Source organism: Rhineura floridana, chromosome 5 (genome assembly GCF_030035675.1).
Source record: "Rhineura floridana isolate rRhiFlo1 chromosome 5, rRhiFlo1.hap2, whole genome shotgun sequence".
Classification (NCBI taxonomy): domain Eukaryota; kingdom Metazoa; phylum Chordata; class Lepidosauria; order Squamata; family Rhineuridae; genus Rhineura; species Rhineura floridana.
Window position 1 is genome coordinate 61,434,604 of NC_084484.1, and position 25,273 is coordinate 61,459,876.

General features: G+C 42.0%; 1 protein-coding gene across 5 annotated transcripts in view; it reads right to left on the bottom strand.

Moving 5' to 3' along the window:
- ATP10A (ATPase phospholipid transporting 10A (putative)) overlaps positions 1-25,273 on the bottom strand; it is a 179,237-nt gene that overhangs the window by 96,363 nt on the left and 57,601 nt on the right. For all 5 annotated transcript variants that reach the window (XM_061626943.1, XM_061626940.1, XM_061626941.1 and 2 more), the window contains one exon: positions 2,586-2,790. In XM_061626943.1, the coding sequence (XP_061482927.1) occupies positions 2,586-2,790 (205 nt within the window). The remainder of the gene's footprint in view (positions 1-2,585; positions 2,791-25,273) is intronic.

The following is a 25,273-nucleotide window of genomic DNA, read 5'->3' on the forward strand; positions in this document are numbered from 1 at the left end:
ATCCAGGACTGCATTAATGTTAAATCCAATCACTTCAAATTAACTGAACTGTCATGGATGATAAGGCTATGTTCTACTGCTGCTTTTGGAGGCAGTGTGCCTCTGAATACCATTTGATGGGAACTGCAAGGTTGGGAGAGTGCATTTGCACTTGGGTCCTGCTTGCAGGCTTCCCACAGGCATCTGGTTTGCCACAGTGAGAACAGGATGCTGCACTAGATGAGCCGCTGACCTGATTCAGCAGGGCTCTTCTTCTGTTCTTATGGGTCAAACTGAATGCATATATGCAATTCTGAATGCAGCTGAAAATTTAATATAGACACATGTTACTAAATTCTTCCAAGCTACATAGGAAGTGGATTGGACTGTGAAAGACCAACCCAAATTATGTTTGCATTTTGACAAATTTGTAGGGCAGTCCAATATTTCAGAGAGGAGGTCAGGTCTCCTGCTCCCCTGGTGCATTCACTCTAGCTGCCCAATTTCCCTGCTTTGTAAAGTTTGATAGAAATATCTGTGGGCTATAGGTACGTTCTTAAACCGCAAGGTTTTTTGCCTATTAGTTGAAAAATAACTGTTCTGCCAAATACATGCATTGCATTTCCCACTCCAACGTCCATTGTAAGCTCCAGTGACTCTCCGCAGTGCTTATTAACCTGATTGTAGGGTCATTTTTCCTCTCTTGAAAACATTACAGAAAAGTGCTAACAGTTTTGTAAGCACTTGAGCTATTGCACTTCAGTGTAATGAATACAGCCCTGTGACAAATGTTGATATCTTAAAAGGAGGCTCCTATTAAAAACTGTACTGCCCCTTGGCTTATGATAGACCACATGACCAAACATGACTGCTATAAAGTGAAGGACAAAGCACAACAGATAATTTTTTTGTGAAACAACATTCCCATTCTGTGGCCACAAACACAGCAATATAGCCCTTTCTTGATATTCAACTACTGATCTAACAGACTCCCATTAAACAAAAATAACTGGCATCTGATGGATCACTTTTTCACTTAAGGAGTATTGTCATGAGGCCCCTGATCAGATGACAGCAGACCTTGGCTAAGACACTGGCATCAGAGGCATGCATTTGTGTATGCATGTATGGTGGGGGGCAGGGAGAAGGAGGTTAATGGCCCCCATGTTTTTTTTCAGCTATGGTCCTGATCCACAAAAAAACAGCTGGACATGGTCATAAATACAACTGTTGTAAGTCTCCATATAGCTCGATAATGGAATTTCATAATCCACTTTCCTGGAGACCTCAAAGCCTCTCAATCAATACAAGGTGAATCCTTCATAAACCAAAACAAATGGGAACCACCTTCTTCTTCCAGAGTTTAATGGCGAATCAACGCCAAGGAAACACTCTATTATTGCCACCTACTGGCAGAAAACCTTAACCGATCTCAAGCTTTTCAAAACGCTTTGCAGCCTTAACAAAGAACTTCCAACACCAAGACCCAGATTCAAAAGGCTGAATCTACAGAGCAGAGACTCTCTGTCTTCTGCATACTCATGCAATCCCAAATAGCGCAATCCACTGCTTCCACCACCCTACAGAGAGGCCTTGTTGGCCCTGGTCACAAGAAATGGGCATGAATCTGTGAAAACATGGTGGAGTCACTTTGAATGCTATGAAAAATAGTATAGTGTTAGATTCTCAACATCTTAAGTCTTGGTTAATGCCACTGGGGTGTGTGGAAATGCTGTCTGAAGAGGATATGAAGGTGGTCCTAGGTCACTTTTGACCCTAGAGTCCACCATACATCTTCATCACCTTCAGCAGGTGCAGTTAATGCCTGAAATCACAGTAACTAAATGGTCTACGAAGCAAATGGTGACATTTCTACTGTCAACAAGCCTCAGCCAACGAAGAACAAGCTTTCATATGCAGAATGGAAGCATAGCATGTTACATGGTGGGAGTCCTGACTGAAGTCCACAAGCAACGTGGGTTTGGATTCAAAGAGCTCCATCACATTTGTCTCTGCCAGAAGTATTGCTGGCAAGGCATGTAAAAGGCAAGTGAAGGCAATTTCCTCCCATTTCCCCTCCTGGGGCTTCAACTCATGTCTCTTGCTTCCCAGCCTCATGCCTTTTTGGGTGAATCAACGGATTTATTTATATTTCCATTTATAGACCGCTTACTATCTGAAAGATCTCAAAGTGGTTTACAATAGAATACACAAGGTACAATTAAAAAAAACATCAAATTAATTTATAAAGCAAAATACATGAACAATATCCATATACATAAGCACAGTATAAAAGCCAAGTAGGCTGGATGTTGCTGTTGTAACTGTGTATGTGTGGCTTCCCCCTGTTCGGTATTTTGATCCCTTCCTTTCTCTAAAAAAGCTTCTTTTCCGCCCTCACTGGGTCTTGAACCCAAGGAAGGCTGTGGGTACTCTCCGCAGGTCTCTCGTCAGCAGAGGCATGCGAGTGCTGTGTGGCCTCTTCTTCCTTCCAGTTGTGTGTTGTACACACAAAATAGTCCTTGTGAGCAATATGGGCCATAAGAGTACAAAAGAGTACTTCTAAAGCAACGACTTAAATTAAATATATATTTGTGTAAACTTACCAGCTCTAAAAATCCTCTCACAACTTGTCTTTGTTTCAAGTTGGTCTCCCCATCCAGATTAGCAGTTTCTATGTGGCACAGGCCATCTGGGTCACTTGAAGAAAGCAGCAATATATCAGCAGGAATTATTTCATTACAACGTAGCTGAATGAAATCTCCAACTTTCACTTCTTTCCAGTATCTGGTGGTGTATTTCCTTTCAGTCCTGGTAAAGAAATGTTTTACAAGAGATAAATTTAGCATTTCCATAAATATAACATAGCTGCTAAATGCTCCTGAGAGACTTCAATTTGTTGCATGGACATCTGTATCAGATTGTGCTTGCTACAGTGAAGCCTCTGACACCAACTAGTACAAGGAATAAAGAATGCCATAAAAAATGTCCACTCCTGTTGTGAGGTGGGATAGTCGTCAGTTTGGCTGGTACTGAAACTTCACACAGGAGCTATGGAAGGAGGGAACGTAAGGAAGCAAAGGACTAGAATACTGGGACAAGGTCTCGGAGAGAAGGAAACCCAAAGTACAGACAGACTGCAGGCAGGGTAGCTAAAGGAAAGGGGGAGCATCCAGTGGAGAAGATACAGGAATGAGAGGGAAGGGCAGGAAAAACACTAAGGAAGATGTTTGGGGACTGTAGGCTAGGAAGCTAATACATATAGATGTCAGATCTAGCCTTGAGAGGCCTCCTGTGCATTTAAAGAGTAGCACAGAAGCAAAAACTCTACTGACTGAGGCATCATTCATTGGCATAGTATGCTGACATGGAATCCTGAAGGGCAATGAGGGCCAACATGCAAAGGAAGGGGATTGGACTCTGAATTACACACCCTGATATGGACTAACCAAGCCAGTTCTTGACTTCAAGGTTCTAGTTCCACTTTACTTGACTTTGATACTTTCTTACTATATGGCTGCCACTCAGGAAGCCCCTTGGAAGCGGGTGGTGTCTATAAAGCGGATATGATACTTTAAGGCTGCAATCTGTCTTTCATGAACAACCAAAGGCACCTTAAAGCAGGGATAGAGGGCCTCTAGCCATGTTCCTGGGCTACATCTCCCATCATTTCTGATCACTGGCCATGTTGGCTGGGACTGATAGAAGCAGGAGTCCAACAACAGCTGAAGGGCCACAGGTTTCCCATGCTTGCCTTAAAGCTGGCATAAGCTTTTGTGGTGTAGAGTCTACTTTAACCAGCTGCATGATGTGCTATCCTCAGTTGTTGGTGGGCACACACACATACATATGGTTGGGAAGGGGTGAGTGGAATTGTACGCAAAGAGGGCAGAGGAAAATGAAATGCAAAAGTTACAGCCTGTGACAATTACATTAATCTTAAAGGTATGTAAAATCTTTACAGGTCTCTGTTCAAAGCAGCGCTGATAATAACGTGCACATCCTAGTGTTGGTCCACAGCCATCCGTTAACCAGTTATTTCCTCACATACACCCCGCAGCTAGATGGCATGCTATACTTTGTATGGATTGCTCCCACCCAGAAGGCTCTAGAATTAAAATCCAGCTCCTTCTGCACTCTGCTGCAGGTATAGCGAACACAGTGGCTGAAGGGAAATGAGGCAGTGTTGCTGGTAAGCATGTGTTGGTAGGTTTGTACAAGCTCTGTCTTTCTGAAATGTCTGTAAATTCAAACGCTACTACGCTGAGGTCAATTCAGTCACTAGGTGCTCAGGAAAGGGCATTTCCAAAGGAATATACAGCATGGGGAATGTAACACACAAGATGACTGTGCTGTTGGAAGTTCAAAGATTGCAGGTCTTGACTCTCTCACCTATATAGCTTTATGAGGTGTGTTTTTCTAAAAAACCTATTCCAAAATCTGCTTGACACACTGGAGGGGGCACTGATAAAGTGGATATGTTTGAGGAGTAGTGTTGAGACTTTTTGCCCCAGTACAAAAATGTCTTAAGCAAGCACTGTGACAGGCACAGCACGGAGAAGAGGAAGCATGCTTCCTGAACTGATTTATATGCACATATTTCAGTGTAAGTACACAGGAGAGACAGATTCATGAAGGAGATGTGAGGGACCAAAGAACATATTTCAGCATAGTGCTTTGACACTTTTCTTCGTAAGAAGAAATTGAAAAACATGCATTCAAGGGCTGAGGGTATTCTGTACTCCTATTTGGGTGTAGAAAAGGCATGGTATGTAGCTTTCTGAGAACCTCAGCATTCATTTACAAAAAGCACGATTTTAATTCTTATGGATGCAAAGACAGACTTGAAATGCGTTAAAGCCACACCCAGTGAACCTCAGCAACCAGAGGATTTCAAATGGCCATGGGGTAGAGTTTCAGGGTTCTGTAAAGATGCCTAGCAGATGTATGCAAAAACAGGCCAGACCCCTAACATAATAATTTACACAAATAATAAAAACTGATTTTTCCTGTTGCAGAATTGATTTAATTGGAAGCAGAAATTTGAATTTTCTTTTAAATAAAAATCTAAATAAATAGTGGTATTAGTTCAAGGCAGGAACAGGGAATAGGAGGTTGTTGGCCTCCAGTTCCCATCAGCCCCAGCCACTATAGTCAATGGGCAGAGATGAAGGGACGTGCAGTCCAGCAACTTAGAGAGGGCCATAAGTACCCAATACCTATTGTAAAGGGATAAGTAATATGTTTCAAACAGTTAACAAAAGAAATCAAGACTGCTGAAGGGCCTCACTTAACTTTAGTTCACTTCCACGGAGACCTGAGAGAGAGCAGCCCAAAGTAAACAAGAATTGAGGCTGGTGTCCCAAGTTTTTTCTCATCTCCATGGTACTTGGGAACAGTCATCACCCAGTCAACAGAGGTGAACATCACTAGGTTCAAATTATCATCCCCCATTTGAGTCATGACATCATGATGGGATCCCAGCTGTGGAGGCACAACTCCTCCTGACTGTTTTGTCTGTGGCATGATCCAGGATGGATGGGCTCAGAGAAATTCAGACAGAAGTAGTAATAAAAATAGTATCATGCATTTTCATCCAAATAACAAGCAAAATAATCTCCTAACATCCTTAGGAAATACCTATGAGAGTAGTATTTTCCTAAGAAGATTTTTTTTTAAGATTCCAGCATAAACTAGTTGCATTCCTACGATTATGAATCATTATTCCTTATAACAGCCTTTCCCAACCAGTGTGCCTCCAGATGTTGTTGGACCACAACTCCCATCTTCCTGACCATTGGCAATGCTGGCTGAGGCTGATGGGAGTTGTGGTTCAACAACATCTGGAGGCACACTGGTTGGGAAAGGCTGCCTTATAAGGAGAAAACATGAATAACTCTGTGAATGTGAAATGTAGTTGAGATAGCCAAAAATATAGCATCAAAATGCATTGCAGCATAAATAAAAAAGCCAGTCACTGTGTGCATTCTGCTAAAAATGCAGACACAGATCAAGTATGGGAAAATGATATTTTTAGGTTTTTTATGTTCCCTCCACATCTGCTATGTAATTCATTCATTGCCTCTGTACTGCTTTTGCACATGCTGTGCTTTAAAAAAGTGTTAAAAGCACCACCCCATGCCATTTTGTTGCTCCCAACTTTGGATACCCAGGTTGCACTTTCTCCCTGGGTTGAAAAATGAGCACAATTTACTCTTACAACTGCAAAACTCTATTTGCCTATATAGCAGTTTGATTGCTCTAGTTCTGGTTATTGGTCAGCCTGCCGTCCTTGCTGAAGCTTGGGACTTCACTGACCATACCCTTCACTTTGAGATGTATAACTCTGTTGCATTACTTTCCTGGAGGATGTGGAAGAGGACCCCAAGAGGGAGATGTTCAGGGCAGGAGAGTCCAGACTCAAGTGCCCCTTCAGTCACCTCCAAAGTAACGGGGACCTTAGAAAGCTGGATCCCACAAGGGAAACTGTCATCACTGCAGAGGTTGGCTGAACATAGTGGTCAAGAGCCTTCTTGAAGGCTTTGGTTTTATCTTTAAGAAGGTTTTTGTCCATGACACGAGTCTTCCCCATAGCTACTGCAGCAGTGGCTCACAGTTAATGGGATTGCTTTCAAAGCAATACTGAGGGCACTTCCAGACTGTCAGTATTTTTGAGTGGGATTCAATCACATACCGGCAAGTTTGGATTGTGCAATTAGAATTGTTTGGGAGGTCTTGTGCAACAAAACTGCTTCCTCTTAAAATTGGACTTTTTGTGATAAGTGACAGGAAATGCATAGAGGAGTGTGGGATAACACATGCTTTGATGAAACAGTCATCTAACCTCCCCACAAATAAGACTGAATGCTCTTCAAATAGCCCCTGTTGTCTAATCTCCTTGCAAAGAAATCAGGATGAATGCCCAATAAAAAGCGCTCTGAGGGAAAAAACATGGAGGTGACTATTCCAGTGTTGACTGTGCATTTTTGCAATCCACATAAAAACTGCATTAACATGCACTCAGCATCTACGACAGGTACTGTCTTCAGTGTTTCATTGTCTTAAATATTACATGCTGAGCAGTATTCCACACATAGCACTACACTTCCTCCATGTTGACTTTCTAAACTCCTACATGCTTGGTAGCTGTCACACTCAACCAGTGCTTTCAGCAGGAAGAACAGAGATGCCTTCACACAAGTGAAAAAGGTACAGGAATCTAAAGACTCATTAAACCACCCACGTGCCAAAATAGGAGGAACACAATTATCCATCACTTACAGCTTCTTTATGCATTGCAGAATAGCACATGGTGACACACATACGTTTATACATAGCACAAAGTGTCACAGCCAACCATTAGCACACATACTTGCATATACATTGACATGCACACAAAAACTTGTGGAAAGCATACTTTGGCTTGGTCTGGATGTAGCAATAAGCAACAGCTTATGTGTACAAAGTTCAAGTCTATGTGCTCCTCCCTTTCACTTCTCCAGTGCAGCCATGAGTAGTAGTTCAGAAACTTCCACTTCTGCTTTAGACTAACCACAGTTTAATGTTAAGTTGGGATCTGGACAAACTGTGGTTGGTCTTCACTAATTAGGTGAAACAAGCCATCTTCAAACCACAAGTTAAGAAGTTGGCTTGCTTCAACTAACCATAGTTACTAGCAGGGTAACATGTCCCCTCCAAAAGATGCTGCTGTACTACTATCATTCCTGACCACTAGCCGAGGCTGATGGGACCTGGAGTCCAATAACATCTGGAGGGGCATAGATTCCCTACCCCTGGTTAAGAATTAGAATATAACACTAAGTTGTATTTAGTCAGCTGTGTTAAGTCTAAAGCTTCCAAACTTCCCTCTCCCTATGTCTAGTACAGTGGTTCCCAAACACTTTCCCCCCGTGGGCCACTTGAAAATTGCTAAGGGTCTTGGTGGACCGCTTAATGATTTTTCTGCCTGTTGTAGCAACTGTAATGCACTATGCTAAATGCTGTAGTTTTTTAAATTGTATTTGTAAAGATGTGCAGTGGATCACACTTTTTGAACCCCTGGTCTAGTGAATAGCACAGCTCCCTGTGCTTGCTATTTCTTTTTCTTTCTTTTTTTAAACCCAGTAACACTGACATTATTTGCATAGACATGTATAGCATCACACCAAGTTTAGTTGGCTGTTAACTCTTTGAAGCAGCAGTAGCCAATGTAGTGCCCCCCAAATGTTGTTGGAACTCCAACTCCCACCACATACAGTCAGCATGGCCAATGGTCAGGAATGATGGGATTTCTAGTCCAACTACATCTGGAGGGCACTATATTGATCACCCTTGCTCTGATGTGTGTTTTTTGTATGTTAGGTGTTTTTTTCCCCACTTTAGCCATACTCAAAAGGAAGGGACAATAGAGACTTAAAGGAATGTTCTAGCCATCAGTTTCTGTCCTGGCTGACTGAACTAATTGATTCTATTGTGAGGCTGTCTCCACCGGCTTTTATCACCCACTCAGAAGAGAAGATGTGCACATTCTTAAGAATTCAGAGCATTTGCAAGAGCTGGCTAGGATCTCTGTATTAGCACTCTCTGAAATACCGCTCTGCAATGTTTGGGTACTTTAAAAGATGAGATTCTGATTTTAGTTTATTGTGGGCTTTGCAGTTTTAGGCTTTGTAAATCTAGTGTTATGAGTTTGGGTTGGAATGGATGATCCCTGTGGGTCCCCTTTCCAACCTCTGATTTGGAATCCTGTGCCTTGGAATGAGGAACTCACTCTGCTGGGCAGATAAGTCTCTGTTTTGTTAAGTTAATAGAGTGGCCAGGTAGGAGAATGGATCTATTATTTGCCCAGCAACTGGTGAATGGGCCAAGAAGACCCTTTTGTCATTGAAACTCTTCAGGAGAGCCTTCCCCACCCCTCCTGGAGCCTAGGAGAGGCTTGTGTTTTTAGTTGTCTCTGAAGAATTGCTGGGGACTGGAGGCAAGCAGAGAGGCTGGCTCTCTGCATCATGGCTAGAGGATGCCTCCTGTAACACTGATGGGAAAGCTGGATATTGGACTGCTGATGCCTTTAACCCCTCCATCCTAAGCTCAGGTTGGAATGTTTGTAAATAAACAAACCCTATTTCATAAAGACACCACAGTCTCCGCTGACCTTCTTCCCAAAGGAAACCAGATCCTGGATGAGCGCAGGGACCGCTAGGAGATTGGGGGAGGCGCGCAACAATCACCCTCTCAGAAGAGAAGATGTGCAGAATTCAGAGCATTTGCAAGAGCTGGCTAGGATCTCTGTATTAGCACTCTCTGAAATACCGCTCTGCAATGTTTGGGTACTTTAAAAGATGAGATTCTGATTTCAGTTTATTGTGGGTTTTGCAGTTTTAGGCTTTGTAAATCTCAAGATTTGGGGGGGGGAGAGACATTTCACCATCCTAAGATCTTAGGGAAGCATATAGGAAGAACATCTCTTGGTTTTTCAGAAATCCAAGCATGTTATTCAGCAGGCCTTGTAAGTTCCTTTTTTTTATATATAATTTTTTTATTCAAATTTTTCAAAAGACAAACAAAACAAAGTCAAACAACAAAAACATAACAATACAACAAAAGAAAAAAATAGTTGACTTCCGATTTGTCGCAGATCAGCTATAAGTATATAATATATATCAAACCTGTCCCTTAATATATACATACAGGATCACTTTTCTCCATAGGTTATCTTAGTTAATCGTCAAATCCCAATATCATCGTTTTATTTTGATCTTTCAACAAAAAGTCTAAGAGAGGCTTCCATTCCTTAAGAAATGTGTCTGTTGATTTTTCTCTAAGTAAGCATGTCAATTTATCCATCTCTACTAAGTCCATTAATTTCAATAGCCATTCTTCCGTTGTTGGTGTTGATTCCATTTTCCACTTTTGTGCATATAATAATCTTGCTGCCGTAATCAAACTGGAAGTAAGTTCCTGAACCCCACCCAACCACTGCCTGTTGGTCAGCTTTGGAAGGAACATTGCCTTCATTTTAAGAGGCAAAGTGCTTTGTTTACCCAAGGGAGGTAAATAGTAGCATTGGAGGCCTTCAGAATTTAAAACTGCTACCAAAAAAACAACCCCCAATGAATGTAATGGAATAGGGTGTGTAATAAATAAAAACAATGAAAGCATTGCTTGGAACAGTTCATATATCAAATTCAAATCAAAGAATGTTGGAAAGGGGTAAAAGAGAGCTTCATCATTAAGGCTGCAGTCCTAAGCACCTTTACTTAGAAATAGTTCTGTGCAAATAAATGGGGTTAACTCTCAAGTAAATATTAGGACATGATAACTATGCTGCACAGTTCCCTGAAATTAAGTTGAAATTAACTTGAATGCAAATAGCAATAATAATTGATGATGATGATAAAGCAAAGAAAAAGAACCCACAACAATCCTGCAAGGCAGGTTAGGCTGACAGACTGTGATTGGCCCAAGGTTACTCAGCGAGCTTCATGGCTGGGTGGGGATTTGAACCCCGGTCTTCCAGGTCCAAGTCTAGCATTCTAACTACTACACGACACTGGCTGTCATTCAATTTTTCCCCAACTTGGAATAAAATCTGATCTGGGGATAATGCTCATCTTGTGTTTGAGGAAAGTGTTACAACTTGGGTGGGCAATCTGCAATTGCAAAATCCACTTTTCAATGTGACACACAGGGGCCACTATCCAATCTATATTCTTGTGACAATATAAAATCTGGCACGCACTTCATTACTTAAAAAAAAAAAAAAGATTATCCCACTGTCCTCTCCTGGCTCCAGATCAACTATTAATAAGTAAAATAAACACTAGTCCCAATAAGAGACTATTGGGTGCACCACTGTTTACTTCCCCTCATTGTGAAAAATGTCCATAAGACTTCTTTTATCTCTCGTGCTCTGAAACACATGTTTGAAATAACCAAAGATGATGCCGCTGATATTCCTGAACTGTTACAATGCTTACACAAGTGGGCTACTCCCGTAAACCAACAAACTAGTCCAAAATCATGCCTGATAGGGCTCTAAGTTAACTAACTTGTTATCTACATACCTTCTCTCAGCTTTGGAGTTTAACTCAGACCTAAACAACAAATCTTTACGTGAACGTATATTTCTTTACTCCCTGAAATTAGATATGCTAACTCTTACCAACTCAAAGGTTTCTCCTTGGTTCTGGCGTTTTAAATTCGTCCCTCAATGCGCTACGTACCTCACACAACCTATACCCTCTGCTCTTAGACAGGCTTTTACAGCCTTACGCTTTTTTTCCCTACCAAATGCTGATAGGGAAGGTCGATTAGCTGGTGTCCCTAAGGATCAAAGGATTTGCGTCTGTGGTTCTCCAACACTGGAGGACCTCCCTCATGTATTGCTCTATTGCCCAATATATATCCAACCAAGATCTAGATTCCTTAAGAAATGGCTAGACATTCCCTGGCTTATCTCACCTGATGAAAAAATTATTTTCTTAATGGCTGACCATATCCGAGAAGTAACCCATAATGTATCCCTTTTTATAATAGCAGCCAGAAAACTTCGGGCAAATCACATCGCCTCAACAAATATCATCTAGGCACGTTTTTAATTCCCCTTGTTTGATTATAAATTATTGTATTTATATCATGTTTGTATTGTATTTTTACTGTATTACTTGCGTTGGCCTCCGGCCCTGCAATTCAACTTAATAAACTTAAAACTTAGAAGTGTCTTTAATCAGCTTCTAAAGAAAGCCTCTATATACTAAAATAGTTCTGGAGTGCAGGCCTGCGGTTAGAAGGGGGGAGGAGAGACTCACAAAATAGCAGGGCTGTGGCATTTAAGGAAGAACGTATAGAGGAAGTTATAATTTTAAAATAAATTTACATCATGTCAAGTGTATTTATCTGTTCCAACATAAAGTGTAACATGCTGTGAATGTATGATTCATCAATTAAGCCTGAATCTGTTTCTAATCAGAGAAAGACTTGCCAGCAAAATGTTTATTAAAAAGCCACTATATAAGATGAAAGTTACTGAGTCAATATCTTGTATCAATAAAATGAGAGTGCTTTCAAAGAAATCCTTTTTCATTGTTCCAAAAGATTTGGGTATTAAACACTGGGAAACAAGATAAGCAATGCAATGTTAATTTACATTTAACCTATCAAGCGAACAAGGTATGTGTAGGAATAATAAGGCTTAAATGCACTATTAAATGGCTTTCTCTTTCTGAAAGTGCTAATTTTCCTTTTGTAAAGCCAGCTGACTTCAATTTGGTCTGAAAATTCCCATCTAAGAAATCTGGGTGACTCAGTTTTTTAGAATTATAAATAAAAGCATTTGCTATCTTTCTGATTCGGGGTGGTAGTGGTATGGTGCAATTGACAAAACTACTACCCTGCCTTGGATGAAATATCACAATTGTTCACTTTTACAAAATGCTACAATCTTGGAATTTTTTTTTAAAAAAATCTCTCTCTCTCTCTCTCTCTCTCTCTCTCAGCCAGGGAACTCATTGTGCAAAAGCAGAGCCTTTGAAAAAAATATTCAGTGGTTAAAAGAGATAGACAGAACATGGTGGGTGTGGGGGAATAAAACATGTTATCTAAATAAAAAATGCCTTCCATCCAGAGCAGCTTCTAACATTTTATATTGCAGAATATATTAAAATCATCTTGGTGTTATCCTTGACACTTTAAAAAATAAAGGTACCAAAACACTACAGGTTTTTCTCCCCTCGAGGTTCAGTGCCAGTCAGTGAACAACTGCATCAAAGTTTAAGGAAATGTCTTGTTATAAAGGACAAGTGAGATATTAGCAGTTGTAGATGTTCCGTAGCCAAAGAATAACCTCTGGGAAATTCAGACAACCTGGGGCATTCTCCAGTTTCATTGGAGTGAGCCTACCTGGTCGGGTGCACCTTATCTAATACAGTAGTAGGCACAAGCATTTCTGTAGCTGAGTCACAAACCTACAGACAATTATGGTCAGCTCAAACATGTTTTTAAAGTGTGGTTAAGTCTGCAACACCTTGAACACACTACATGGAAATAAGCTAAGCCTCAAATTGAAGGACTATTATTTAGGGCATTTGGACTATCCATGCATGCTATCAATGCTTAGTATTGCAAACCTTGGTCTCAGATGTGCTACACACATAAACAGCCCTTCCTACCTTGAGAACTCCCAGGCAACTGCCAGAAGTCTGTGATTCTGCCCGAGACACCTCTTTCAAACATTTACTTATTTATTTAAATGTATGTATAGCTTGAGACCCAGTGTGGTGTAGTGGTTAGAGTGTTGGACTACAACCTGGGAAACCAGGGTTTGAATCCCCACACAGCCATAAAACTCACTGAGTGACCTTGGGCTAGTCACTGCCTCTCAGCCTCAGAGGAAAGCAATGGTAAATCACCTCTGAATACCGCTTACCATGAAAACCCTATTCATAGGGTCACCATAAGTCAGGATCGACTTGAAGGCAGTCCATTTCCATTTCATGCATAGCCTACTTTTCATTGCCAAAAAGGCATCCCAGAAAGGCAGCACTGGCTGCCCATTTGCTACTGGGCTAAGTTCAAAGTTCTAGTTTTGGTGTGCAAAGCCTATACAGCTTGGACCAGGATACCTGAAAGACCGTCTTATCCCTTATATACCCAGTGGATCATTGCGCTCTGCAGGTGAGGGCCTCCTGCAGATACCATCTTATCAGGAGGTCCATTCTGCACAACATAGAAAACGGACCTTTAGTGTGACAGCACCTACCCTGTGGAATTCCCTACCCTTAAAGGTGCATTTCTGTTATCTTTTCGGCACCTATTGAAGACCTTCCTCTTTCAACAAGCCTTTTAAGTTGAGACCTTATCCCAGTCTATGTTGGAATTACTTTTTAATATGTTTTTAAACCTTTTTTTTTTTTAAGTTTTTAACCATTTTTAAAAAAGATGTCTTGAAAGCTTTTTTAGAAAATGTTTTTAAAGATGTTTTGTTTTAATGTATTTTAAAGTCTGTTTTTATGATGTTTTAAAGTGTTTATAGTGGTTTTGTTTGCCGCCCTGGGCTCCTGCTGGGAGGAAGGGCAGGATAGCTATATGTGTGTATGGTCTTAATATTGGAAATAGTTTAATCTTATTTTAATGTAGACTTTGTATGTTTTTAATTATATGTATTTTTTATCTGGAAGCCGCCATGAGTTCCAGTTTTGGAAAAATGGCAGGGTATAAATAAAGATATTTTATTTATTTATTTATTTATTTATTACATTTCTAAACCGCCCTATAGCAACAGCTCTCAGGGCGGTGTACAACAAGATAAAACCACATATTTAAAATACGAGCAGGTGTGGACTGCGCCATACAATAAAAAACATATTTAAAACAAACTAAAATAAAAATAAAATAAAAATTACAAATTACAATTAAATTAAAATTAAAATTAAAATAGCTTAAAATGCCTGGGCAAAGAGGTGAGTTTTTACCTGGCGCCGAAAGGATGACAAAGAAGGCGCCAGGCGTATCTCATCTGGGAGGGCATTCCATAGTTCGGGGGCCACTACTGAAAAGGCCCTAGATCTAATTACTGTTCTCCGGGCCTCCCTATGAGTTGGGACCCGGAGAAGGGCCCTAGACGTCGAGCGGAGTGAACGGGTAGGTACATAGCGAGAGAAGCGTTCCATCAGATATTGCGGTCCAATGCCGTTAAGGGCTTTATAGGTAAGAACCAACACTTTGAATCTGGCCCGGAAACATATTGGAAGCCAGTGCAGTTGGGCCAGAATAGGTGTTATGTGGTCAAATTTCTTCGTCCCAGTAAGAACTCTGGCCGCAGCATTCTGCACTAGCTGAAGTTTCCGAATCGTCTTCAAAGGTAACCCTACGTAGAGAGCATTACAGTAGTCCAATCTAGAGGTTACCAGAGCGTGAATAACTGAGGCGAGGTTCTCCCTGTCCAGATAGGGTCGTAGTTGGGCTACCAGCCGAAGCTGGTAGAACGCATTCTGTGCCACCGAGGCTACCTGGGCCTCAAGTGACAGAAGCGGATCTAATAAGACCCCCAAACTACGGACCTGCTCCTTTAGGGGAAGTGTAACCCCATCTAGGGCAGGTCTGACATCAACCATCTGGGCAGAGGGCCCCTCTACCAACAGCATCTCAGTCTTGTCAGGATTGAGTTTGTTTGTTAGCTCTCATAATAATAATAATAATAATAAATAATAAAGGGTTACAATATGAAACTGCAATTCTAATCCCACTTACCTGAGAGAAACGAACACACACACACACACACACACACACACACAGGGCTGCATCCCTGCTCATTTCATTTGCCAAACTCGCCTACCCCCCACCCCTCACCACCTGCTCCCTCAGACTTCTCAAACTCTCCATCCGCCTTAGATTTCCCCCAAAAAATCTCCCCCAGACCTCACCTACCCACTGCCTTTAGACCTCGCCCATTCTCCACTCCTACCACACTCCTTGGACCTCACCAAATCTCCCCCCTACTCCCATAGATCTCACCAATCAACCACTCCCCACCCCCACTAATCCTTCAGGCCTTTCCCTTTCCATCTCATGCCATCAAGAGGGATAAAGAGTTGGCCCGGCAGAAGGAGGAGTATGGGAAGGAGGCCGGAAGTAGCAGGCAGCTGCGAGATCTGCTGCCTCAGCCACTGCCTTATCCAGGCTGGCTCTTCATCCTAATCGGCAGTGTCTTCAGATTACCAGGCCAGCTAGCTGCTGCTGCTGCTTTTCCTGCGGAGCTGACTCTTCATCGTACTTAGCGGCAGCGGATTACCAGGCCAGGTGAACACCCAAGGTTGGCAGGCTGAGGACTCAGTTAAGGTGGGGGGCTGCTGCAGCCAGCTCTGGCTCTCCTGGGCTGCCCATCACTGCCTCTCCCACACTGTCGTTCACAACACCACCTGACTACTGATTAGTGCAGTGTATTGTTGGCTTTATCATGGGAACTTCTTTGATAGTCTCACAGAAATGAAAAGCAGTATACAAATTGTACAGCACATTAATAAAATAAAATGTTAAAACAAACAGCAATAAAAGAAGTAAAATCTCATCACAGCAAATTATCAGCACCGACTCAGTTTAGTTGTTAGCAACCTTTGTGGCACCTACCCAGCTTCGCTCTCCTAATCTCTTTCCTGTCCACTGTCTCCACTGTGCTCAGTTTCCCTTCTGAAACTGTTGTTCCCTCATCCCCCTTGCCCCATGCTTTATTGTAACTAAGCCAAAGTTTATGTAATTGAAATGTTCATATATTCCTCCCTTGCCTTCCCATGCCTCCATTTCCCTGCTTCCCCCTTGTTCCCCTGTGTCTGTTTTACATTGGGCATTACAACCTGTTGTATCTGTCCTTTGTAAAGTGCCACAAGAATAGTTGGTGTTAAATAAATAAATAAAAAGAATACTACATAGGTAGCAATGAAGTCACAGCTATGCAGATTTCTATAAGCACTTATTAAGAACATAGGAAGAGCCTTGCTGGATCAGGCCACGGCCCATCTAGTCCAGCATCCTGTTCTCACAGTGGCCAACCAGATGCCTAAGCAGAACTTGAGTGCAGCCACACTCTCCACACCCATGATTCCTAGCAACTGGTACTCAGAAACCTACTGTCTCCAACAGTGGAGGGAAAACATAGCCACTGTGACTATTAGCCATTGATAGCCTTATCCTCCATGAATTTGTCCAATCCCCTTTTCAAGCCAGTGAAGTGGGACACCATCACTACCTCTTGTGGGAGTTCCATAGTTATACAGGCACGAGAGTGGCTGTATACTACAGCCAGCGTGGATTTTTCACATTCCGCAATGTTAAACTGAAAATACCCCCATGCCATTCTGATGCTTCCCATAAGCTCATTTCAAAACAAAACCTTCCAAACCTATAGTCCTGAACTCAGAAACGCTTACTTACTCAGACTTATAGTACTGAACTCAGAAACACTATCAATTTTCATGACGATACACAAAACAGTCAGAGAGGATTGAGAGTTCAAAGTCTAAAAAGAGAGAAACAAAACCCAGAGCCCTTTTGGACTTTTTTCTCTGAGAGTTCTCATAATCTGTTGAAATTCATTAAAAATCAGCCATGTTCACAGAGTACCTGTAATCCTAATACTGACCTTGCCCCATACTCTGACCTTCATCTTCTGCAGTTTAAAAGTTAAAAAAAAATGCCTGGCTGATTTTTAATTAATTTAAGAACTTTTGGCTGGCACCCTATGATAACATCAGGCATGCTCAGTAAGAACCAACTGTCAAGAGTTCTAAAAGCCATACTCACAGCTGCTGGGCTTGTCTAATCAGGGGGCCACACCCACACCAGACTTTGATTTCATGTGAGACAGTCATGGCTTCCCTCAGAAAATTCTGTGAAGTGTAGTTTATGAAGGGTGCTGAGAGGAAACTCATGTTCCACTGAGAGAGCTCCAGCGGCCAGACTGGTTTAACAGTCAGCCACTCTGACTGAAGGTCTGTGAGGGGAACAGGGCGTCTCCTAGCAACTCTCAGCACCCTTCGCTAACTACACTTCCCAGGATTCTTTGAGAGAAGCCATGACTGTCCAAAGTGAAATAAAGGCCTGGTGTGGATGTGGCCAGGGACAGCTTTGGTTTAAATTTTCAAACATGATTGAACAGAAATAAATCCCACAGAACTCAAAAAGTATGCAAACATTCAAACCCACCCTCCCTTCTCCTCTCTCCTATCCCCTCCCTCTTGCCCCTTCCCCTTCCTTTGCCCCTCCCTCCCCATCCCCATCCCCTTCCAATGTCCTCCTTCACCTTCCCCCTTCTCCTCCTCCCCTTCCTCCTCCCCATGGTCAGTTTTACCTATCTTAAGCATGATTGCATGGAAGTAAATACCACTGAACTCTATAAGCATGCAAATGATCAAACCTGCCCTCCCCTCCCCCTTCCTTTGCCCCCCTCCAATATGGTCCTTCCCCTTCCCACTCCCCTTCCTCCTCCCCCATGGTCAGTTTTTCCTATTCTAACCATGACTGCATAGGAGCAAATCCCATTGAACTCAATAAGCATGCAAATAATTAGACCTGCTTTTCCTCTCCTTCCCCTCTCCTTTCCCTTCCCCCTCCCCTCCCCTCTTCCTTCTTCCTCCTCCCCTGCCCACTCCAGCCCTCCCTCCTTTCCCCTGGTCAGTTTTACCTATCCTAAGCATGATTACATGGGAGTAAAGCCCACTGAATTCAATAAGCATGCAAATGATCAAACCTGTCCTTCTCCTCCCCTCCCCATCCTGCCTGCTCCCATCCCAGTCCTCCCCTCTGCGTTTCCACCCCTCCCTCCTCCTCCTCCTCCCGTGGTCAGTTTCACCTATCCTAAGCATGATTGCAGGGGAGTAAATCCCACTGAACTCAATAAGCATGCAAATGATCAATCAATTCTCAGCAAACTTGGACAGGATCCCATTTCTTACCTCCCGGATTAAAAAGCAGAGAAATTCACTAATAGGCAAAAAACCTTGCGGTTTAAGAACATGCCTATAGCCCACAGATATTTCTATCAAACTTTAATAAGCAGAAAAATTGGGCAGCTATAGTGAATGCACCAGGGGAGCAGGCGACCTGACCTCCTCTCTGAGATATTGGACTGCCCTACAAATTTGTCAAAATGCAAACACCATTTGGGTTGGTCTTTCACAGTTTAATCCACTTGCTGTGTAGTTTGCAAGAATTTGGTAACATGTGCCTCTGAGCATATGGTGAGTGGTGGCAACACCTGCAATCAGCCCAAATAATAGAAACAAGACATGTGCTGTGCTGCTCTTGTTTTAGCAGGGAGGAAGCAACATTATTAAGACAGTTGATATAGTTCAGATGGTCACTTTAAATATGTCTGATTTACTTTGCAATTTTAGTGAAGTTTCCTATAGGAAATCATTTTCTTTTGTTTCTGTTTCTGTGAATATGTGAAGTACAGCAACTTTGCAAAATTTACACTAAAAAACTCCGAACATAATTGTGGAATAATGGCACTGACTTCTGCAGAATGGTCTCCAGTGGCCCTCAAGAGTGTTTCAATTTGCTCAAGATAAAACAGTGGGAGGTGAAATATATTCTAGCAAAATTCTAGGTGTGCTCTATGTTTTTAATTGACCATGCCCACGTTGCCTTAAATAAAGTGGTTTAAACATAGCAAGCTGAAAACATGCATCCTCTTTTTTCCAGCAGCTAAGAGTTATTGCTGAAGTAGCAACATATTGTAATCAGCCTGATTTTACATCAAACTGCAGTCTTAGATTCAACTGTTAATGCACCCAAAATAGAAATAGAACATAACCTCCAATTTGAAACACAAAAGGCTGTCTTCACCATCGTATGACATTGACCAATAAAAAGGCTTTGAAAGTAATAAAAATAAATTTGACAAAGATTTCTAGGATGAATAATGAGGGAAATAAAAGTTTCTAGGTTAGATTCTCTGTAGAAACATTAGTAACACAGGAAAGAAGCAAAATAAGAAGAACATCAACAAACATACAAAAATATAATTCTTTATCTTTGGAGATGGCAGGTGTTGCCACCACTCACCATATGCTCAGAGGCACGTTACCAAATTCTTCCAAGCTACACAGCAAGTGAATTGGACTATGAAAGACCAACCCAAATTGTGTTTGCATTTTGACAAATTTGTAGGGCAGTCCAATATCTCAGAGAGGAGGTCAGGTCTCCTGCTCCCCTGGTGCATTCCCTAGAGCTGCCCAATTTCCCTGCTTTTTAAAGTTTGATAGAAATATCTGTGGGCTATAGGTACGTTCTTAAACCGCAAGGTTTTTTTTGCCTATTAGTGAATTTAACTATGCACTGTGTGCATTTATGTATTTAAGTCACTTGTTGCTACTTCCAGAAGCTGTGATCTAAGATTGGCTAAAGCAAGTAAAAACAGCACAAATACTTTACAAGAAGAAAGAGCTTCCTTTTTTTTAAAGCAAAAACTCTTCTTTTTAGTGCACCCAAAAATACGAAAGAGCAAGAAGGGTCGGACACCTTTATTCCTGGTGAATCTTCAATATTCTGTTCAAAGCTTTAACTACACAGTTACAGTGACATATAAAAGTGTATGTATAATCTCTCTCCCCCAGATTTAAGCCCATCCTTAACTTTATATATCGCTGCTTGTCCTAATACCACACAAATACTAATGTGAAAGAAAGTAAATCACCTGAAGTTGCATGCTGGTAGGCAGAGCAGCTAGAAGCCTCAAGCTGTTTTTCACACCAAAATGTGTTTTTTTTGTTTGGGGAGTGGGGGAGAAAACAAGGACTTGTTATAAGACCAAACTACACATGATCTTGGCAAACATACACACACACACACTTCACATTTGCTAACGTAACATCAATATTTATTTATTTACTTACTAACTCATTATTTTTATTTACCACCCTTCCCCCATTCAGGAGCACCAGGCAATGAACAAGATGAACCGAATAAAACAAAACATACAGTGATAAATCCATAAATGAAAACCACACAATCAAACTCTGACAAGTATCCGCTACAAGGTTAGCAAAGCATTACATTTCAGATGCAGTTGAGCTGAAAAATGAAATGGACTGCCTTCAAGTCGATTCCGACTTATGGCGACCCTATGAATAGGGTTTTCATGGTAAGCAGTATTCAGAGGGAGTTTACCATTGCCTTCCTCTGAGGCTGAGAGGCAGTGACTGGCTGAGCTTAATGGCTGTATGGGGATTCAAACCCTGGTCTCCCAGGTCATAGTCCAAGATCTTAAGCACTACACTACACTGGCTCTCTGCAGTTGAACTAGAACTACCATAATCCCCAGCTGCTGGCCATGTTGGCTAGGATTGATGGGAACTGTGATTCACAAACATCTGGAGGGCGCTATGTTGGTTACCCCTATACTATAGTACCACTGTAATAAAAATCAATGGCCTGAGCAAATAAAAACATCTTTAGGCTGTACTGAATTGAATGTCGCCTGGGAGCAGTTACATAAGTGTTTTTTTGGGGGGGAGGGGCACAAGTGAGAATGCCCTATCTTGTGTCACCACTCTTCTAATCATCACAGAAGATAGGACAATGGGCAGGGTATCCCCCCACTGATCATAAGGCATGGGCTGAATGGTATTGGGGAAGGTGCTCCCTTTAATTACAGAGGTATTTGTAGGGAAGAATCAGCAGACAACAGGAGGAAGTATTAAACTCTTCCTGTTAATTCTGCCCTGCAAAATGACCCACTGAGGCTATTTTCCCCCAAGGTCAGGCTTCTTTTATTTTTTTTGGAGACCAGCTGTAGGGGAGAGTATACTAAAAAAAAGTCCTAGGGGACATGTGCAGGAAAGCATGAACAGGCAGGGGAAGGGTTGAACTCCTCTCCCACCCACTGCAAATATGCTCCAGCCCCCACAGTAGCCTTATTAGACAAACATGGGGTTAGGAATCCTATGTTTGTCTTGCAACACATGATTCTGCCCATAGCCTGCTGTAAAATCTGATATTCTTCAAAGTGTGTGTGGGGGGAAACCTTTCAGAAAGAATTTCAGAAACTTTATCTCACACTGGTGTTCCACACTTGCATATGAAAAAGCATGTATTTAGCAATGCGAGAATGGTTATGAGTATAGTTTTTGCTCTCAGGCTGTGTGTATCCCTCCTTCCTGCCCCCCGCCCCCCAAAAAACCCTGACCACAAACGGTTGAGCTGCTCTGGCTATCATCCCTAACAGGGACAACTCATGCCCAGGCCTTTTGAAACAAGTTTTAAAAACTTGTTGCTTGGATGGGAAATGCTGTTTCTTGGATGGCCAAAATGAAGAGGGTTGTGCCTTTAGAAATCATTTGTCTTTAACTGTGCTTGAAAAGCTAAAAGTCTGGTTGCTAAATATTTAATACCATGCCCAGGAATTTTTATTAAGGTATGTAATTATCATCTATCTTATCTGTTACATCATCAAAGGAAATTAGCTGCCTTAAGGAAATACTCTGTGGGCTATGTTATGGATTCAGGATATAGATTCATGTATTTATTTATTAAATTTACATCCCGCCCTTTCTCCTTGAAGGAGCCCAACAACACACCCAAAAATCCATAAAATATCATAAGAACAAAACACATTGAAAACAAAATATTTTTTAAAAAACATCTTAAAAACAACTCCAGCACAGATGCAGCCGGCCTACTACTACATAAGAGGCTTGTCGAAAGAGAAAGGTCTTCAGCAGGCGCCGAAAAGACAACAGAGATGGTGCCAGTTTAATATTTAAGGGCAGGGAATTCCAAAGGGTAAGTGCCACAACTCTAAAGGCATGGTTTCTATGTTATGTGAAATGGACTTCCTGGTGAGATGGTTATCTGCAGGAGGCCTTTACCTGCAGAGTGCAGTGACTGACTGGGCATATAATGATAAGACAACCTTTCAAGTATCCTGATCCCGAGCTGCATAGGGCTTTATATACCAGAACCAGAACCTTGAACATGGATCGGTAGCTAATGGGCAGCAAGTGCAATTCTACAGCAGGGTAACATGTTGACAATATTCTGCCCCAGTGAGCAGTAGCACTGCTGCAGTTTGAACCAGCTGCAGCTTTTGGTGCAACCTCAAAGGTAGCCCCACACAGAGCTCATTACAGTAACCCAGCCTGGAGGTTACCAGTGCATGGACAATGGTCAGGCTATCCTGGTCCAGAAATGGCCGCAGCTGTCTTACTAGCCAAAGCTGGTAAAAGGGACTTCTAGCCACTGAGGTCACCTGGGCCTCTAGCGACAAAGATGGATCCAGGAGCACCCCCAGACTATGAACCTGCTCTTTCAGAGGTAGTTCAACCCTATCCAAAGCAAGTAATCAACCAGTTATCCACCTACCCACAACACCTCTGTCTTGCTAGGATTCAGAGTTACTTATTGGCCCTCTTCCTTCCACCATTGAATCCAGACACCAGTCCAGGGCTTGCACAAGCCTTTTCCGATTCAGATGTGACCAAGAAATAGAGGTGGATATCAGCAGCTGACACCTTGCTCCAAATCTCCTAATGACCACTCCCATTGGTTTCATATCAATGCTAAACAGCATTGGGAACAAGACAGTACCTTGCAGCACCCCATAGCATAACTGCCAGGTGGCCAAGAGACAATCACCCAATGTTATTCCTGAAACTGACTCTGGAGATCAGATTGGAACAGTGCCATTGCTATCCATTTCACCAAGTTAGCTCAGAAAAATACCACAGTCAATGGTATGAAAAGTAGCTGAGAGATCAAGTAAGAGTAACAAGAGGGCACACTCCCCTGTCCTTCTGGTAAAGGTCATCCATCATAGTGACTAAGGCCAATTCTGTCCCATAACCAGGCCTGAACCCAGACTGGAATGGGTCAAGATAATCTGTTTCATTCAATAGTGCTTACAACTGCAGCGCCACAACTGTCTTAATCACCTTTCCTAAAAGGGGGTATTTGCAACCAGGTGGTAGTTGTCACAAACCAATGGGTCCAGGGTGGGCTTTTTTCAGGAGAGGTTGGATCACCGCCTCTTTCAGAAAGTGTGTCTTTCACTCCCTCCTGCAAAGATGTGTTGACCATACCTTGGATCCATATCACCCTGATGGAGTCTCTCTGGTGTTAAATCTTAATTATTCACAGGAATAAATCTATTAATAGATCTCTTTTAGCCAATGAACCATCCTGGTCTATATAAATACCAGTCTACATTATTTTAACAACCATTGTCCATGATGAGTGTTTGTTGGTAGCCTGAATGAGAGGGGGAGAGGTGGCTGGGGTTGCACAATTGTATTATACATATAAAAAAGTAGGGGCAAATATACACATAAGGTTTTGACTCCAGGCCTAAAACCTTTGGTCTGTCTACTGTAGTAAAATGCCATGTTGGTAGGGCAGTTAGTGGTGGCAAAAACAACTGGCTCAGTAGAGGAGAGAGCAATTTTATTAGCTTATAAATGCAACCACAACAAACCACAAACGCAAGGAAGTACTGTCAATGTACTATTTCTTCCTTGTTAGTCAGAAAAACATTCACAAAGTAATCTTGCTCAGCTATATGTTAATCATATACTTTACATTAAAATGTATTGCAACATCACTCCAAAAGTTGTTTTTCTATATCTTGCTTTCAAAATTCACATCCTTCCTACACAGATAATGGAAAGTCACCACTAGGAACACAATCATACCAAGTCAGACCACGGGTCCATCTAGCTCAGTATGGTCTATACTGCTAGTGTGCACATCACACTAAGCTAAACCATGGCTTAGCACAAATGTCTCAGCATGTGGGCTTAGTCTGGAAGAGCTAAACCATAAGCCTGGGATTGGACAGTATGCTATTCGGTAAGTATAGCATAGCAGCAACAAGGACTGGGATGGAGCAAAGTGACTACAAGCTATTCTCCGGAAGCTCATATGCTTGCATGCTCACACTAAGTCAGTGTTTGGCTTAGTACGATGTGTGAACCAGGCCACCAACTGACAGTGGCTCTCCAGGTTTCAGACAAGGTTGTATTTGGGAGATGCTTAGGACCTTTACAATGTTCTAGCCCAGGAGTGGGGAATCGGATGTCCCTGAAGTACAACTCCCATCATCCCTGGCCATTGGCCATGCTTGCTGGGGTTGACAGGAGTTGTGGGTCACCAAACCTGGAGGGCCAAAGGTTACTTCACCTGGTTCTAGCCCTTCTGCTAGACTCAACAGTTTGGACTAAAATCACAATCCCTTCACAGACCTCCTCCTTTCTTTTTCCATTTTAACAGCCTTGTATTTAAGCACTAGCCTGATACCTATAGGCAAGAAAGAACACTTTGCAGGTGTAAGTAAGTAATTAAGTAAGTAAGTAAGTAAGTAAGTTTATTACGGTCAATGACCAGAAAGATATATCATACAGACAGACAGACATAGGTATTACAAAACAGGGTTAACTATACAGTAGCCACTAAAAGTATGCATATACAAGATATCTAGGCAGATGCTGCAAGGTGCGGCGGTCCCTGGCTTATAAGTACTTTGCGTAAGTCGATCGCTGCAGCAAAAAAAATCGTGACCTTATATGTAATACGAGAATCTGTGTCTGCAAAAAAATAATGCACATAGGAAGTTATGTCCCTACCCGGTAAATTCTGAAGAAAAGGGGTAATAAATCATCTGCGGAGATCATTATAAAATATACATTCTAGTAAAACATGGTTTGCGGTCTCAATAGCCCCTCACTTTGCAGGTGAGTGCATGGAATTCCATGCAGGCAGGTGAGCAGTCTGGCAGGGGAGATGGAACTCTACATCCTTCTTCTCCCAG